The following is a 16551-nucleotide window of genomic DNA, read 5'->3' as shown; positions in this document are numbered from 1 at the left end:
TCTGGAAGTGATCATTGCATGGATCACTGTAGCCAGGCGTTAATGGGACAAGTAAGGCGCTAGCAGCCTGGCTTGGCAGAGATGGAAAAACAGCATGCTGGTGTTATGGCTATGCTGATGATCTGCACCTCCATATATAGGGAGGCATCAAAGATCGCCCCCAAATTTCTGGTGGTAGGTACAGCCTCAAGCTTCACCCCATCCAGGGAGGGAAGGCATGCTTCCTAGTCCTGACCCATTCTACCCAGCCACAGGATCTCCATCTTGGAGGGGTGGAGTTTTAGGCAACTCTGCTTGAGCAACATGTTGATACATGTGAAGAAAAGTAATTGTGAAAACTGTTGTCACCATCACTAATTGTAAAATATTTTCCTGTAGAATTCCTTAGGAAGAGCACTAAAATGTAGATAGTGTCAAGAAGGTTTTGCCTGAACCTCATAGAAATGCTGATGCTGTGAATTGAGGCAGATTGTAAGTGGCTGGGCAGAAGGGACTGTATTCATGCTTGGCTCTTGTGGCCTCTTGTTGCATGCCCAGGGAAATGCGAGTCGCCATTTTGGAGTCTGGAGGCGAATTTCCTCCAGGCCAGACTGGCCAGGGATTCTGGTTTTATTTTTATTTTATAATCATATTTATAGACCACCACTCTTGTCTCAGCCAGCTTGTGTCAGTTTGCATTAAAAAGATTTAAAAAGCATAAAAATCCCGATACAACCGATGGCATCAACAATACATAGTCCACTTCCCCATGCAAACCCTCAACCCTTCTGAACAGCAGTTGCTGTCATGCTAATAGATGATCACAGGCAATGTTTGACCTGGAGGGGCTATAGATACAAAGGGGTACAAGAAATACAAAGTGGGGGACATCATCTGGGAATGGAATTGGGGTCACTGTGGGTGGGAGGGAGCTGTGAATTTCCTGCATTCTGCTGGGGCTTGGACTAGATGACTCTGGAGGTACCTTCCACCTTTATGATTCTGTGATTCTAAGACAATGAAGGAACCTACATCAGAAGACAGAAAGGAGGGTGGAAGGTACCCTCTGTTCTGTTCTTACCTTGAATGCTCACAGGTAAGAGGGATTTGATTTAAATCACTAGCTAATGACTTAAATAATCATTTTCTACATAAAAGCTCATTCTTGCTGTTCATTATAAGTTTAATATTTACTACCCAGATAAAGTTTCATTTTTATAATAATAATGTTTCAGGTTAGTTTTACAGTTATATCTGAAAATTAATAATTAGTTATTTATTATTTGAAACAGATCATTAGAAAATCATTGAGAGGTGAATTATCTCTAATTTAATAGGTAATCATTCATATTTGGATAACTGTTCAGCCATACTTTACTAGAATGTGGAAAATAATAATTAACAATAACTTTTTGAATTGTTTTATTTAATTAAAAATAACATTAAGTAGAATATATATATTCTTGTATTTGCTTGAACATCTGGTCAAATTATAGTTGTGGGTCCCTTCTTAACTAATAAAGCAGAGGCAAAAAATAACATTTCTCTTGCTAAATATTTCTATCATCAGGCCTTCTAACATCACAGATAAACAATACTTTAAATAAATAAGTTAAATACACGAAAGTGAGACTGAAATAATAAAATGGAAGGGAAAAGAAAATATAAAATGGAAGGGAAAAGAAAATAGGTGACATAATATTTGTATGGCTAGCCAACTTATATCAACATCTTTTCCATTCTTTGCCCCCTGTCTCAAAAATCCTCCCACCCAGACAGTTGTACAACACTATTTACTTCATCCTCCTTCAAAACACCAATCATAAGTGACAAGGGTAACGATAGACAACCACCGATTTTAAAATAATGTGCAATAAATCTAAATGAAAGTTAAAAGTAATAATGACTGTCCAAACCTACCGCTTAGTTCAGCTCTCATGTCAAGTCAGCAAATATCTCAGTTTCGTTCCAAAAACTGCTTGAATCTCTAGAGAACACGTGGCCAGTTGCTGCCATACAGGGAAGGAACCTGCACACCAAAGTCCTGTAGGTATGGCAGTATAGCCCTCTGGTTTGGGAGGGAGTTGTGACCAAAGTCCACCAGGAATGTGCTACTTTCTAGATACTGCTACCCATAGTAAGCAAGCCAAGGCAAACATAGTTTCTGTACTATACCAAATGAGTAGTGAATGCACATTTTAAATTACTGCTTAGGTATATTGCAAAGTTTTAGAACTGCAAATACATATTTGCTGTAGTTTTATGGTCCTTATGGCAGTGCCACACCAGCAAGATTGGTCACAAGGATCAGCTATGAAACTGGATCGTGGAAATTTGGTTCATGTCGCTTACTTGGATTTTAGTAAAGCTTTTGATAAGGTTCCCCATGATGTTCTGATGGATAAACTGAAGGGCTGCAATCTGGATTTTCAGTTAGTTAGGTGGATAGGGAATTGGTTAGAGAACCGCACTCAAAGAGTTGTGGTCAATGGTGTTTCATCAGACTGGAGAGAGGTGAGTAGCGGGGTACCTCAGGGCTCAGGGCTCGGCCCGGTACTTTTTAACATATTTATTAATGATCTAGATGAGGGGGTGGAGGGACTACTCATCAAGTTTGAAGACGACACCAAATTGGGAGGACTGGCAAATACTTCAGAAGACAGAGACAGAGTTCAACGAGATCTGAACACAATAGAAAAATGGGCAAATGAGAACAAGATGCAATTTAATAAAGATAAGTGTAAAATTCTGCATCTGGGTCAGAAAAATGAAAAGCATGCCTACTGGATGGGGGATACGCTTCTAGGTAACACTGTGTGTGAACGAGACCTTGGGGTACTTGTGGATTGTAAGCTAAACATGAGCACGCAGTGTGATGCGGTAGTAAAAAAGGCAAATGCCATTTTGGCCTGTATCAGCAGGGGCATCACATCAAAATCACAAGATGTCATAGTCCCATTGTATACGGCACTGGTCAGACCACCTCTGGAGTACTGTGTGCAATTCTGGAGGCCTCACTTCAAGAAGGACGTAGATAAAATTGAAAGGGTACAGAGGAGAGCGACAAGGATGATCTGGGGCCAAGGGGCCAAGCCCTATGAAGATAGGTTGAGGGACTTGGGAATGTTCAGCCTGGAGAAAAGGAGGTTGAGAGGGGACATGATAGCCCTCTTTAAGTATCTGCAAGGTTGTCAGAGGAGGGCAGGATGCTGTTTCCGTTGGCTCCAGAGGAAAGGACGTGCAGTAATGGGTTTAAAGTACAAGTACAATGATATAGGCTAGATATCAGGGGGAAAAATTTCACAGTCAGAGTAGTTCAGCAGTGGAATAGGCTGCCTAAGGAGGTGGTGAGCTCCCCCTCACTGGCAGTCTTCAAGCAAAGGTTGGATATACACTTTTCTTGGATGCTTTAGGATGCTTTGGGCTGATCCCGTGTTGAGCAGGGGGTAGACTAGATGGCCCCTTCCAACTCTATGATTCTATAAACATTTTTTTCAGCTGAACATTTTTAAAAATCTCAAGTCATGATAAGGTGAAATGACCTGAAATCAGTATTCTGTCCAATAGACCTTACAGGTAATTTTGATAAATCAATTCCAAATGCTGCTTGTTTTGAAGAACTCACAATGGCCTTAAGAATTTTAGCCATTAGACCAGAGCAAGGATGAAAAACAGTAAATCTGGCTTCTTGTATCTTTTCTGTTTGCTTTTGAGGCTGTCTGTCCTTAGGGATTTGTTCCCTGTTCCCTGTTTAAAACAACATATGCAACATGCAGAATGGTACAGAGAAAAGAGAAGGCTCTGTTTTGTATGGGATGTTAAGCAGTCTTCTTCTGTGTGCATTGAGCGCTCCCGCAGTTACTTTTAGTCCGCAACTTGACCTATAAGGGAATCAGTATGCACATGTAACAGCATAACCTAAAGGATTTGAAGATGCCCGATAAAACATGTTGGGTATTGAAGAAACAGTGCAGTAGTATCCTTAATACGGCCTCTGCACTTTCTCTCTGAACCACATTGATCAGATGCAGAGGTTTTGAAAAACAAAACAAGAGCAGAACCTGGTTCCACATGTCTTCCAGCAGCAAGACTATCATGAAAAACAAGCAGCATCTCTCTTTCCTACCAATGATGGACCCCTTAGAGTGAGCCAAGAAACAAAAAGTCAGGATTAGGAAGTTTGAATCTGGGCACATACCCAGCATTAGCCAGCGATATGTGTCCTTGACAGATAAGGCTTTACCTTTATATTGGCTTCTGGGAATAAACTGAGCTAAGAATTTCTTTGCATACTTTGCATACTTTTACCTGACAAACTTCTCTGTATATTTCTGCCTGACTTGTTTTAGAACTGCAAAATGCATATTTGCTCTAAAGTTGTAAACATATATGACCATGAAAATCTAACTAAAAATCCCAGAGGCAATGTAAATATACATGCAGTGTACATGCCAAAGTCTGCAATTCTGACTACAAATATAATACAAGAAAGGTCACTCTACCCAATCGGTGTTTTGCTTGTGGAGAAGGGAAAGATTTGGGTTTGGTTTGTGCAAACACGGGTTGAATTCTTGCTCAGTTTTATGGTGGGGCATTTAGACAGGACAAGCATTTTGGTTGTAGAGGTTTTGCTTTCACCTACATAGCACCATAGCTGTGACTGTGAGGATGATAATGAACACTAGTAAGCAAAAATTATGAGCCCCTTCTGCATATTCCTGGGGACATCATTAATGATCACTTCTACAATGCTCTGTTCATACGACAACAGTAAACAATGACATACCATGAGAAAGTCAAGTTTCAAACCTCAGAGAGCCCATATGAGCAGAGTTCTGGAAAGTTATGTGACCTAAAGGGATATCAGAACACATCTCACAGATCAGTCTCACCTCTATAAATCTTCCAACTCTATAGCGATGTTAGTTGAGCAGATAAAAAAGGAACAGCCTGATTTGGCTTTTTAAGTTCAACAGCAGTTTGATCTTGCAGACATCTGTAGGTGAAGAATTTCACAGCAGCACTGCAGACATTTCTCACCAGTGTGCTTAATAAAATTTTATCCTTCCTTTCCTCCAAGGTACATCAGAGTAGCACACTTCATTCTCAATTTCTCCATTTTTATTCTCACAACAGATTAGGCTGAGACACAGTGACTGGCCCACAGTCGTCCAATTAGCTGGCTGTTGTGGTTTTCTGTGCTGTGTGGCCAGGGTCTGGTAAGTTTTAGTCCCTAACATTTAGCCAGTAACCATGGCTGGCACCTGCAGAGATAGGACATGACAATATGGGAATCTCTCTGTGCCTCAGTGTGGAGTATGTGAACAGTTGCTGGGCATTTTGTTTACTTATTTTATTTTTATTTACATGGCTGAGTCCAGCCATGAAAGCCCTCAACAATTCATCCAATCAGTTTCATGACTCAGTGGGATGGGCACTTCGGCACCCAAAGCAAATAATCTCTCCTGGCGCAGCCAGCGCCGCACTGCGGTGCTCGCTGAGCCGGGAAAGATTGGCCGCTTCAGGCGCCGAAGCACCCAACCAGGCTTCCCTAGCCATAGCTCCATTTCTAACCACTCCATGCCACTGGTCCTTACTTTCTAATAAAGTTGCTGAAAAAGGCTGGTTCAGATGCAGGTATATCTGTGATGCACTAGGGCTCAGGCTTTCAACGAGTCTCCATTATTTTCATCCTCCAAATCTCATATATCCACAGACTACAGAAGGAAGAAGGCAACAAAGCCAAGCACAATGAAAGGAAGCAAAGAGTTTACATAGCAAATCCCAAGTCACCACAGACAGAGGGAACCAACTAGAACCTATTAACTCTCAAATTTAACTCTTCATTGGCACTGTGGCACTGCATACTGATATCGAAAAGTCATCACAGGTACAATTCTTTGAGTCCAGTCTCAAAGATACCAGCGACCTTGCAAATACCAGAACTCTCCAACAAAGTCCAACAAGAGATGCTGATAGAATAATACAGTAGAAAGATAAGAGGAAAATACATGTTACTATTTACATTTTCCTCCTAGAAATGTTTAAGAATGCAGACAGAGTAATTTTCCAGGTTAGAGTGTTCCTCACATCAGGAAGTGAATCATAACAAGCAAAAGCCAAAAAGCCCATTCTTGTTGTCATCTAAAACCTGAATAAAGGCCTACATATAACAATAAAAATGAAAGCACAATCTTCATTGTAATGTACTTAGAATTACACGGATCATGATTAGGATTTTAAGTATTAAAGTAATATTGATTTAGCACTACTATTTCTAACAATCCAACTTTTTTGCGTACTGAATGCAGTGTTCATTTTTATATGCTTACAAGTTTTGACTGATTTTGACGTCTTTGTACAATGCAAATAAATGTGCATTTTTCCAGTTCCTAAATGCATTTTAAATGTTTACAAAATACAAAATTACCAAACATGTATCAAACAATTCCTCTTCAAAGGAGTGTGAGTTTGCAATCAAGAACCACTGAGTGTTCAGAATGAAACAGAGCAAGTCAATATAGATCATTCTTCCAGGTAGTATTCAAGAGTAGGAATAATCAAGGCTTTAAACAAATGTTCTGAAAAACAGGATCTCTCAATCTGTCCACTAGTGAAAGCATCAGAGGCATCTGCAACACTCAAAGCCCCTACTAATTCATAAGCATTAGCTGCATCTGTTTATTCATCTGTGATACATATTATTTTTATGAATAACAGGATGACAAATTACAGCTAATTACTGCTGGATTGCTATTACAAGTGGCAATGTTCTCATGTGAAAAGTTTTGGGCAGGATCCAAACTATACTCACAGCATCAGGATTTGATTTTTAAAAATTGCAATATGGCATGCAAGTAGTTTTCTGAACTATAACAATCCCCATCCCATACCACATCACATACCACATCACAAGCTGCATTTTAGAATCTAAGCTATGTGCTCACGTATACCTCTGGGTAAGAGCTGTAGACCTGGAAGTCACATCACATTTTCAAAGTAATTTTTGCAAATATGAAAGCTAGAATCTTCTGCGTAAGCAGAATTTGGGATTGTCAAGGACTCCAGTAAGAAAAATGCCCTTAACACTATTGTGCTCCCTTATATATTTGGGAAACAGCCTCCTCGGAGGAGACTGTCTGTGGCCCTGTCCATCCAGGTCCACCCTGATTGGCCCTCCCCCTCCAGCTCCCACCTTCACTTCTTGCCTGCTAGAAGCCTTGTGGCTGCAGCCTCCATTGTCACCCACAAAGAGACAGGCAGCAACAGGGCTTTGCGGCCTACAGGTATGCTCCTGCTGGGAGGGAGCCGGGGGGGGGGGGGAGTTTGCAGCTTCCCTGCGGGCCGCAAAGCCCTGTCGCCGCCAGCAGGGGGGGCTTTCCACTCCCTTTAGCCCGCTTTGCAGGCCAAGGAGAGCCACGGCCACGCCCTCCTGTTTGCTGCCTCTTTCAAAGCCCATTTTTAAAATGGGCTTTGATGCTATATATATATATAACTATGTGAATATATATAATATATTCACATAGTTATATTCATTCAGCAAGCAAAGTGAATAAAGATCAAGCCCATTCAAACAGTTAAAAGATAATTCTTATTTTTGTATAATATGCTTTACTTACAAACATATTTTATTTAGCCATGATTTCTAATTTCATCAAAACCACAGCTGTGACTTAATAGGTTCTTTTCCCCTCACCTATTACATGATATTTACAGCCTGGTCTCCATCTCAAGCTGCAGATGGGTAGGTTAAACATAGTCAATGCTGTACAGATTAAACTGGTAATCAGTTAGGTCATAAAATGTAAAAATAAATGTTCCTTGCTTGACATCAATTTAAATGTAGGACACACCTCACCCTCACATTTCACTGTCGTATCATGGAACGCTGAACTTCCGGGAAAATTATTTGAGGAAAGCCAAGGAAGGGAAATGAAAACACCATAAGCAAAGAAAAGTGAATTAATTCAAACTATGAATCTTCCTCCTGTGGACACTAATTTGGGGCTAAATTTGAATGGGCTGAGTGGGACTTGCAAGTAACCATCTTGTTTGGGAGAAAAGTAAGGCTCCCTCCCTGGTATGTCTTAATTTCAAATACAGAGAGCGTGATGACCCTGTCAGTTTGTTTTGAAGTTGTTTCTTATTAAAGTACACCACCCTTTTAGGAGATGAAGAGCCTCATATTTATCAATCAGCCAAAAGGTGATTCTACCTGGCACTATAAATCACCATCGCTCCTTCCAAAAGCGGCAGCTGATCTGTGTAGCCATTTCGAAAACATAAAAACTAGGCTACTAGTTTAGTGGGTTCTACTTTGGTGGGAGATGCCACACTGAGACCAGGCAAGATCAGCAACCGCCTGTATTCTTTGTTGCAGCTTTAGGAAATGGCCCGCCTGAAGAGGTCAGGAAGGCTCCCACTCTCTTGGCATTCTGCAAACCATACAAAACTGAATTATTCAAGAGGGAATTTTTATACAGGTAACTGGTCTGTACCATAAATGAAAAGGTTCAGAAAGATGCTTAAAGGAAAGTCTGTTTTATACTACTGTGAATTATCCTACTATCTAATCTCTGTATTGCTTAACATGTTATGTACATAATTAAACTTTGTTTCAGATTTCTGCAATCTTAATACTGTAACACTGTGTACTGGATGTTTCATCCCAGTGATTGTATTGACTTACCGTGTGTGAGCTGCCTGGGGGTCTCAATGAGAAAGGTAAACTATAAATAGCATACATCGAATTTGCTCTCAAGTACTTGGTAGTGGCATGGTCAGAATGAAAAGATGGGTGGGGGACGAAGAACTGCTGAAAGTTTATATTATCCTGAAGGAGGAGAGTTGACAGATGGGATTTCTGCCTTGTTCCCTCCTTTGCACAGTTCTTCACAGTTTGCAGGACAGTGAACTGGGAGCACAGACAAGCAGGGTGCTTTAGAAAACATTTCCAGAAAATATCCCACCTGCAGAAAAAGTTAGTTTGTAACCGATCAACAAAAATAAAACACAATAATGCTAGTCCAGTAGCTGTGGGATACAGAACATAAATTAAAGTAGAGGGGAATGAGAAGGGTATTGCCCTACTCAATACCCTCCTAAAAGCTTTACTATCTCCTTTCAGGATATTATTGAGCTGGTAAAGGCATGCCATGTGTTTTTTCCTCCATCCACTTCTAGGATCCTTTTAAGGACTGAAAACACTTCAAAACTTAAAAAAAAATTCAGGTGGGGAAAGGTTTGAGAGTACAGGAAAATTACTTCCTTCTATCCTAATCAATCACCTTCTTCAAAATGCAATTTCAGGTACAATGTGGAAAACCACAAAAAACTGTTTGTATCCCAGAATGGGATGCAAAATTAGGGTCAGGATTGTGCACCATAAAGTCCACTTTCTGTAAACTGAACTCCCCTACCCTAGAATTCATGACAGTTCAAATAAAGACACCTCTCACTTGCATTGTACCAGTCAGATTCAAATTTAATGAGGCAGGGTCACCAAACATCCTTTTTTTAATGTCCATTCTCTTTTGGCCTCTTTTTTAAAAAAAAATTATGAAAATGTCCTCTTTCAGGACTGAAAGGTTAAGAATATTCCTAGTTAGTAGCAATTATCAGAACTTAAATAGTAGGGACATTTAAAATAATGTTCATTGGTTTGAAGTAGTCAGTTAGGAAATAGGTCCTCTCTTTTGCTTCTCAAAATATGGTAGCCCTACACAAGTTGCTTCCTACTCACTTAGCATTTCAGCATTTGAGCCCATTCAGAGCCAGGTGCACAGGCATCCATTCATTGTGGCTCTGGAATTCAGCAGTGTTGTGCTATTGCACAATCAAAAGTGAAACATTATGATGTTTACACAGAAATAAATGACACAGTTTAAGACAGGGGTAGTCAAACTGCGGCCCTCCAGATGTCCGTGGACTACAATTCCCAGGAGTCCCTGCCAGCGAAGGGGCTCCTGGGAATTGTAGTCCACGGACATTTGCATGGCCGCAGTTTGACTACCCCTGGTTTAAGGAGACTCAACAGTTTAGGACTACAAAAATGGCAAATGGTTATATAAGTTAGCAGCAAAACTCCAGCAGTTAGAAGTTGTGTAGTCAGAGTCCATGCTTGATGGCCTTCTCAGCCTTACAGATTTCCCTGACAGTACACCCAATCAATTTGAAATCCCCCTTGCTTTCTAGTAAGTATTCTTAGTTTCACAACCTTTTCCAGCATCTTACAGCCCATAAAACTGACTACTACTTGCCCCTCCTCGCAAGCCAGGAAGCTATTCCTGGGGTTTTGATCAAGAATCTCTGCAGAGGGGGATAACAACACCATACTAAAAGCATTAAAATTTAGATAGTAACTGGAAACTACAAGGAAGTACCTCTGAGCATAATTATCGCATCTTTCCCTGCCCATTTTATGATCTTATGAAACATCTTCATATGATGCAATTGATTTCTGTGCAAGGATGTTGTGATATGCAAAGCCATCTCCCCCCGCCCCCCCCCCCGCACAAACTGTTTTTTTCAGACACCATCACCTAGCTTTTAACGTATTAAACATATCTCACGATTAACAGAAAGGAGATTAAGAAACAAAAGGCTCCTTTCTCTGGAACGAGCAAATAATAATAAAGGAAGTCTAGCAGGAAGAGACCCTGCTTATGTGCGACGTCTGAATTTGTATTCGGAACAGCAGCCTTTAAGAGCAGAGAGGAAGCACTCTGAGGGGTCGTATTTCCGCTGCAGGGACTTGAAAAGCTTCCCTGGCGGCGAAGGCACTTAGGGAGGGAGAAGACCACGCCAGTGTTACTAACCTGCACCCCCTTGCAGTAGCAGCACACGCTGCCTCTGCCCAGCAATCCGCAATACTCGGTGCTACAGACAAAAGGCTCCCTCTAGCCCTCGTCACCCTACACAAGGGATCCCCGTCAATAAAGGTGGGGGCAGGGGCCGGCTGAATGATGGCGCTCGCCTTCACTGGGGGACAAGGTTTGGGTCCGGCGCACGCAAGCCGGAGGGTAGGGGCAGCTCTTTCCATCTGTTTCCAAAATCCGTCATTTGTTTTCCTTCCGATGTTGCCGAAGAACCTGAGTGTTTTCTATGAGCAATGAACAGCAACGAGAACCGTTCCTCAGGCGCCCCACTGTGGCTCCGTTGCATACTACAAGAATGCCGACAGGAAAAAGTGCAGCAACAGACTCAGATATTCAAAACGCCTTAAGGAGACTATTGGCCTAGATATCCCACACTGTATTTCCTCCAGCTAACAGGGGTCTCCAAATTCCAGCCAGACTTTGCCTGGAGCTCTGACTCTCAAAAACTTTGAAAATCTTGTTGGTCTAAGGTGCTCCCTGGCAAACTATTAGGCAAGCTACATTTAGCTGAAGATGCAGGAAATGCTACTCATGGGCTCTGCTACAAAGCAGTAATCGCCAACCCCCTTATTTTAAAAGATATATAAACAGGGTTCAGCCTAGCAATGGTAACTGGCAATAGCCAGACTGGGCAACAAACAAAAAAGTACAAGAGCCAGCATGATATAATGGTTAGGAGCACTGACTTCTAACCTGGTGAGCCGGGTTTCAATCCCCACTCCCCTTCCACGTGCAGCCAGCTAGGTAGCCTTGGGCTTGCCACAGCGCTGATAGTGCTGTTCTCACAGAGCAGTCCTGTCAGAGTTCTCTCAGCCTCACCTACCTAGAGTGTCTGTTGTAGGGAGAGGAAAGGTAAGCTGCTTTGAGATTCCTGGTAGAGAAAAGCAAAACAAGCCAGGTAGTGCTGGGTCCAGTGTACTAAAAGAAACTAATTAAAATGTTTTAAACTGGTTGTATTTAACGTCTTATTTTAAACATGAGATAACAAATATCAAACTAAAGTTTTACTGAATGTTGTACAGTTTGATATAACAAAATGTTTGTTCTTACAAAGCATAATGATTATCTGCAGTTTTCTGCAATTTATAAACTCAATGTGTTCCAATCAGTCCTTTAATAAAATAAAATAATACTGGGGCCATGTTGTAGTGTGAAGGATAATGCTTGATAGTAGAGACTGTAATGAAGATTATGGCAATGAGAGGCCAGCTAAGACCTCATTTCAGGAAATCTTTTTCAAGCCACTCAAATCTTAAATGATTCCTGTAGGCAAACAGTTACAAAATTGTAATTCCAGGTAAACATGCAAAAACATAATGTTACTAGGGCTGAGAAGAGCCAAATTCAAATCTTACTGTGCCACGGAAGCTTGTAACCTTGGACCAATAACCATATCTCATAAAGTTGTTGTTGGGGGGGATGGTAGGAGAAAGGGATGATAATGTATTTTTAATTTTTAAAAGTTTATACAGTACTTTTCTGCTCTTATAAGGGCCACCAAAGCAGTTAAAATATAAGAAAAAAATTCTTTAAAACCATCAAAACATAATTAAAACAATTACAACAGAGTTGGGAATACTACAAAACATAATAACAACAAATAAAACATTGGGCAGGAAGGAAGGATCACTGAAGGAACACAAAATGAAACAAATGTCTTCATTTGCTGTTGGAAAATGACAACAGAAGGGGACAGACAAATCTCCCTTGTAACTGATTTGCAGAGTTTTGGTGCTGCAGTCAAGAAGACCCCCTCTCAGGTAGCCAACCACTTATTCTCTGTGCTGAAAGAGAGCTCGAGTCTAAAAGGCACCACACAACATTTGCAGGACAGTTGTTGACTGCAGAAGACTGTTAGTCATCACAGAGTGAGGATTGAGAGGATGCTGACAGCCTATATTAACTTGAGGCTGGGAGGCAAAGGAAGCAGCTGGCTTCCCTCCATTGCCTGAGGGAGATGGAAAGTGGGAAGATGCTGAGAACGGGGCAACATACCAGCAGTAGAGCTTTTCAGAGAGGCCAGCACTTCTTCTACCCAGCAAACAGCAGAAAGAGGAGAACAGATAAGCTCCACAATTGGCCCTCACTGGGAGAGTGCTCTCTACCTATTGGTGGCATATGCCCAGGGATGGCCAGTCAGGTAGGCAGTGAGTTCTTCACACACAACTTGAACTTTATTATGTTTAGTGATGATTGGATTTCTAGTTGCCCTTCCTGCAGGCTCAGAGTAAATTACAATACATTAAAAACATGTAGATTTAAAACAGTTTTTTAAAATTAAAACTAGATTCCCAGCACCACATCCTTTAACAAGAAGAAAAGGGGGAGAATTTTTTAAAATATAGTCTCCAAGATGAGAAGTGATAAGGTAAACGTGTACAGGGAGGAGAGCGAATTTATAGATGTTATTCCGGGGCCTCAACCATAGGCCCAGCAAAGCAACCCCATTTTACAAGTCTTGTAGAACTGTTCAAGGTCTCACAAGACCCTGATCTCATTAATCAAAGTGTTCTATAACACTGGTTTTGGTTGGTGTCAATTTAATTTCTTTTGGGCTGGGGATCCTGAGCAGATTTTGTTTGAATGACTTCAAGTTCATTGGGGGACATAGTGGGAGAGGCAGTGTGACAGATACAATGGTTCCAGACTGAGGAGGAAGAGGAGGAGGAGAAGAGTTGGTTCTTATATGCCGCTTTTATTCTTTACCCAAAGGAGTCTCAAAATGGCTTACATTCGCCTTCCCTTTCCTCTCCCAACAACATACACCCTGTGAGGTAGATGGGGCTGAGAGAGCCCTGATATTACTGCTCGGTCAGAACAGCTTTATCAGTGCTGAGGTGAGCCCAAGGTCAATCTAGAAAGCCATTGAATTGTAGATAAAGTTGCTGTTAAAGGCCGTCGGTCATTTCAGGCTTTTGGATGTGAGCAAGTTGGTAACTCCACCTATTAACATGGATAAAGTCATGATTACAAAACAGGCTCTGGTCTTATAATCACTTGTTGAGCTGAGTTACAACATTCTAAAATTTCCAGAGAACAGCTAGCATAGAGTCCTACAGTTGTCGGTGGAAAGTTGTGGTTGTTGAATTTCTTCCTATCATGCAACTGTAAGGTACTGGGGCAGGAGTGGTCTATTTAGTAGACCAAAGAGTATAAAGAGATTCCTATTAAACTTGTTTAATTTTAGACCTTTTAAAAAGTGAGAACTTTTCATTCAGAAGTGCTTTTCACATTGTTCTTCAACAGATGCACAATGAGACAATCATGTACTGCTATGTTCTACTTTACATTTTAAATTATCTCTGGGGGAAAGTAATTGAAATCACCAAATCAGTTTAATCGACTCACTATGAGCAAATGGGAGCTTGACTTACTGCTATTGATTAATTAAAATTGACAAGAGAAATGCCAGGGGCTAGAAACAGTAGTCCAGTAGCCAATTGACTTGTTTGCATTTCTGTGTTTTTGCCAAGGAGCTTAGGGCAAGGGACATGGGGTTAACGCACTTTACCATCACAACAAGTTCATGGGCTGGGGTAGGTTTCAAGGTCACCTGGTAACAATGACCTGTAATAGTGCTGTAGAGCAGGTGCTACATTTATCACCCTTGTATGACATACTATGCTTCTCATACAATTATAGTTACAGGAATTATGTCTTTTTTGTCTTCCTTTAAACACCTTCATAGACTAAAAGACAGTGACTTGCTCAGGGCAGCCCAATAGACTTTAGGGCTGAGTGTGGGCTGAACCATATTTTTTGTCTGCCCAGCAAAATAACTACTGCGTGATAATTGAATATTAGCCAGGCAGAAATTCTCACTATCATAGCATTAATTGAATATGGGTCACCTAGGCTGATTATGCACTTACCATTTTTCAGCAAAGTCTGTTTCTGGCCCTTTTAAATTGTCCCTTTTAAAAACAGTCCTGTTTATGCATGTGCACTGGTACTGCAGTGTTTTTTTTTTACATACTGTAGTAAAACATAGTAAATGGTTATGCATTTGAAACCTTTAAGATGCCGAATCCTCAGAAACTGGAAGAATGGGAGGGGGTTGCTCCATTGTATTGGATGCTCATTGGCTAGTTGTGAGGACAGGTGTGCCGCTAGTAATCGCCGACATTTTCCACTAGGGTTTGCTGCAGCATCAGCTGACCAAGTTCATCACAGTGCTAACAGTTGGCCAGCAGGAGCACTGTGACTAGACTCCGAGATTTTTCTTCTTCTATTGCTGCACTTGGTTTTCCCTGTAAACTTATATTTTAATAAATATGCTGGCGAGAATTTTTTTTCTACAACTATGCCTACTTGACTGGGGATCACAGTAAGGGGGGGTGGAGACAGGAGGGGAGCATTACTTTCAGGCAATTGGTAGGAAATGGCTACTGAGGCATGCAGCTGAGACATCATCTGTTGGCTTCAAAATGGGAGAAAGTCCTAGTCTGTCCAGTTGGGGTTCTTCTATTGTGCATGACACTATCTTGGAGACATCTATATCCACTCACCACATGTTTCTGGCCATCAAAAGGTGCCTTGTGCTTTGCTGGACACCCTAAACTAGGCTTTTAGCAGGCTAGAAAGCCAAACTCACGAGTTGCTTGTTAGGACAAATGCAAAATGTTTGCTGGCAGCTGATATGGTCTGACTATATGGGTTCAAATCTCGTGCTGAAATTTTATGTTTTTAACTGTTTTGTTTGGGTTTTGGATATTTTTTAAAGAGCCACATAAGAAACTTTAATCCAATCAGCCTGACCCTTATCCTTGGAAACAGAATACTTTCCCTGATTTACATAATCCTCGATCACCTGACTGCCATTCTGAGACATGCAGCTGGCAGGGGCTCATGGGAATGGTAGTTTACAATCATACTGGAGACTTCCACAAGACATTCCCACACCGTTTCACAGCCTTTTGAACACTACTCTCCTGAGGTATATTGTTCTTCTTACAGTAGATTAAAATGCCTCTGAGGGAATGACAGTTTAGGATGGGGACATGTCCATGTGCGGCATAAAAAAAGAGAATAGAGGCTGTGAAAAATGGGATTTATGGTTAAGTCTGTACTTCTTTTCTTTAAAGGAATCTTGGTATGACCTTACATGTTCTGAAACAGCTCCAATGGAAGTCCTCAGAGTTAAAGCAGTGTCTGTTTTCCGTAATCACTCAGGCATTATGCTGTGCCTGAGTGATTATCCATTCATTGCTGTAAAGATAGTGAACTGCAGGGTACAATGTTGCACTCCCTGCTGGTGTAATGCTGTAGTAGCAGAGGCAGTGCCAAACTGGGGCACATCAACCTCCCATTGGTGGATGAGGGACTACAAATAGAAAGGGTCTGACCGTTCACCCGTTGGTGTATGATAGCACAGGGGAGGATAGAAAAAACACAGTAGTGTTTATGCATGCAAAAAATAAAGGCATCCTTGGAACTGTCATAAAGGAAAAGGTGTCGTAAAGCAAGTTTAAAATACTGTGAGGAAACAACACTGAAAAGGTGCACTCACCTCCAAAGGGGGTGAGTTTCATGCAGAATTGAAAATACAATGGTGGGGCTTCCACGGGGAAAATGGTACCACATGCAGAAATTTTAAAAGATGTTATTTGCAGAGTTTTTGTAAGTTTTTCTGCTGTGTATAATTTGCCCTATGACCACTTGGAGAGCCGGCTTGAGGTTAGGAGCAGCAGTTTCT

At 41.3% G+C, this 16551-nt stretch overlaps 1 protein-coding gene across 5 annotated transcripts in view; it reads right to left on the bottom strand.

Moving 5' to 3' along the window:
* Positions 1 to 11029, bottom strand: part of ECHDC1 (ethylmalonyl-CoA decarboxylase 1) — a 42977-nt gene extending 31948 nt beyond the window's left edge. The window contains exons 1-2 of one of the 5 annotated variants that reach the window (XM_077300007.1): positions 10797 to 11029; positions 8669 to 8948 (exon numbers count right to left, since the gene is read on the bottom strand). Coding sequence is in view for 2 of the 5 variants with exons in the window: in XM_077300026.1 (XP_077156141.1) it covers positions 1900 to 1918 (19 nt within the window). In the remaining 3 variants the exon portion in view is untranslated. Of the gene's footprint in view, positions 1 to 1899; positions 2081 to 8668; positions 8949 to 10796 lie in introns of those variants that run through there. The other 4 variants (XM_077300017.1, XM_077299998.1, XM_077300026.1 and 1 more) reach the window with 4 other exon arrangements.
* Between the last annotated feature and the right edge of the window lie 5522 nt (positions 11030 to 16551).

Source organism: Paroedura picta, chromosome 1, assembly GCF_049243985.1.
Source record: "Paroedura picta isolate Pp20150507F chromosome 1, Ppicta_v3.0, whole genome shotgun sequence".
Lineage (NCBI taxonomy): Eukaryota > Metazoa > Chordata > Lepidosauria > Squamata > Gekkonidae > Paroedura > Paroedura picta.
Note: the sequence above shows the minus strand (reverse complement) of the source record. Positions and strands in the feature narration are given on the sequence as shown.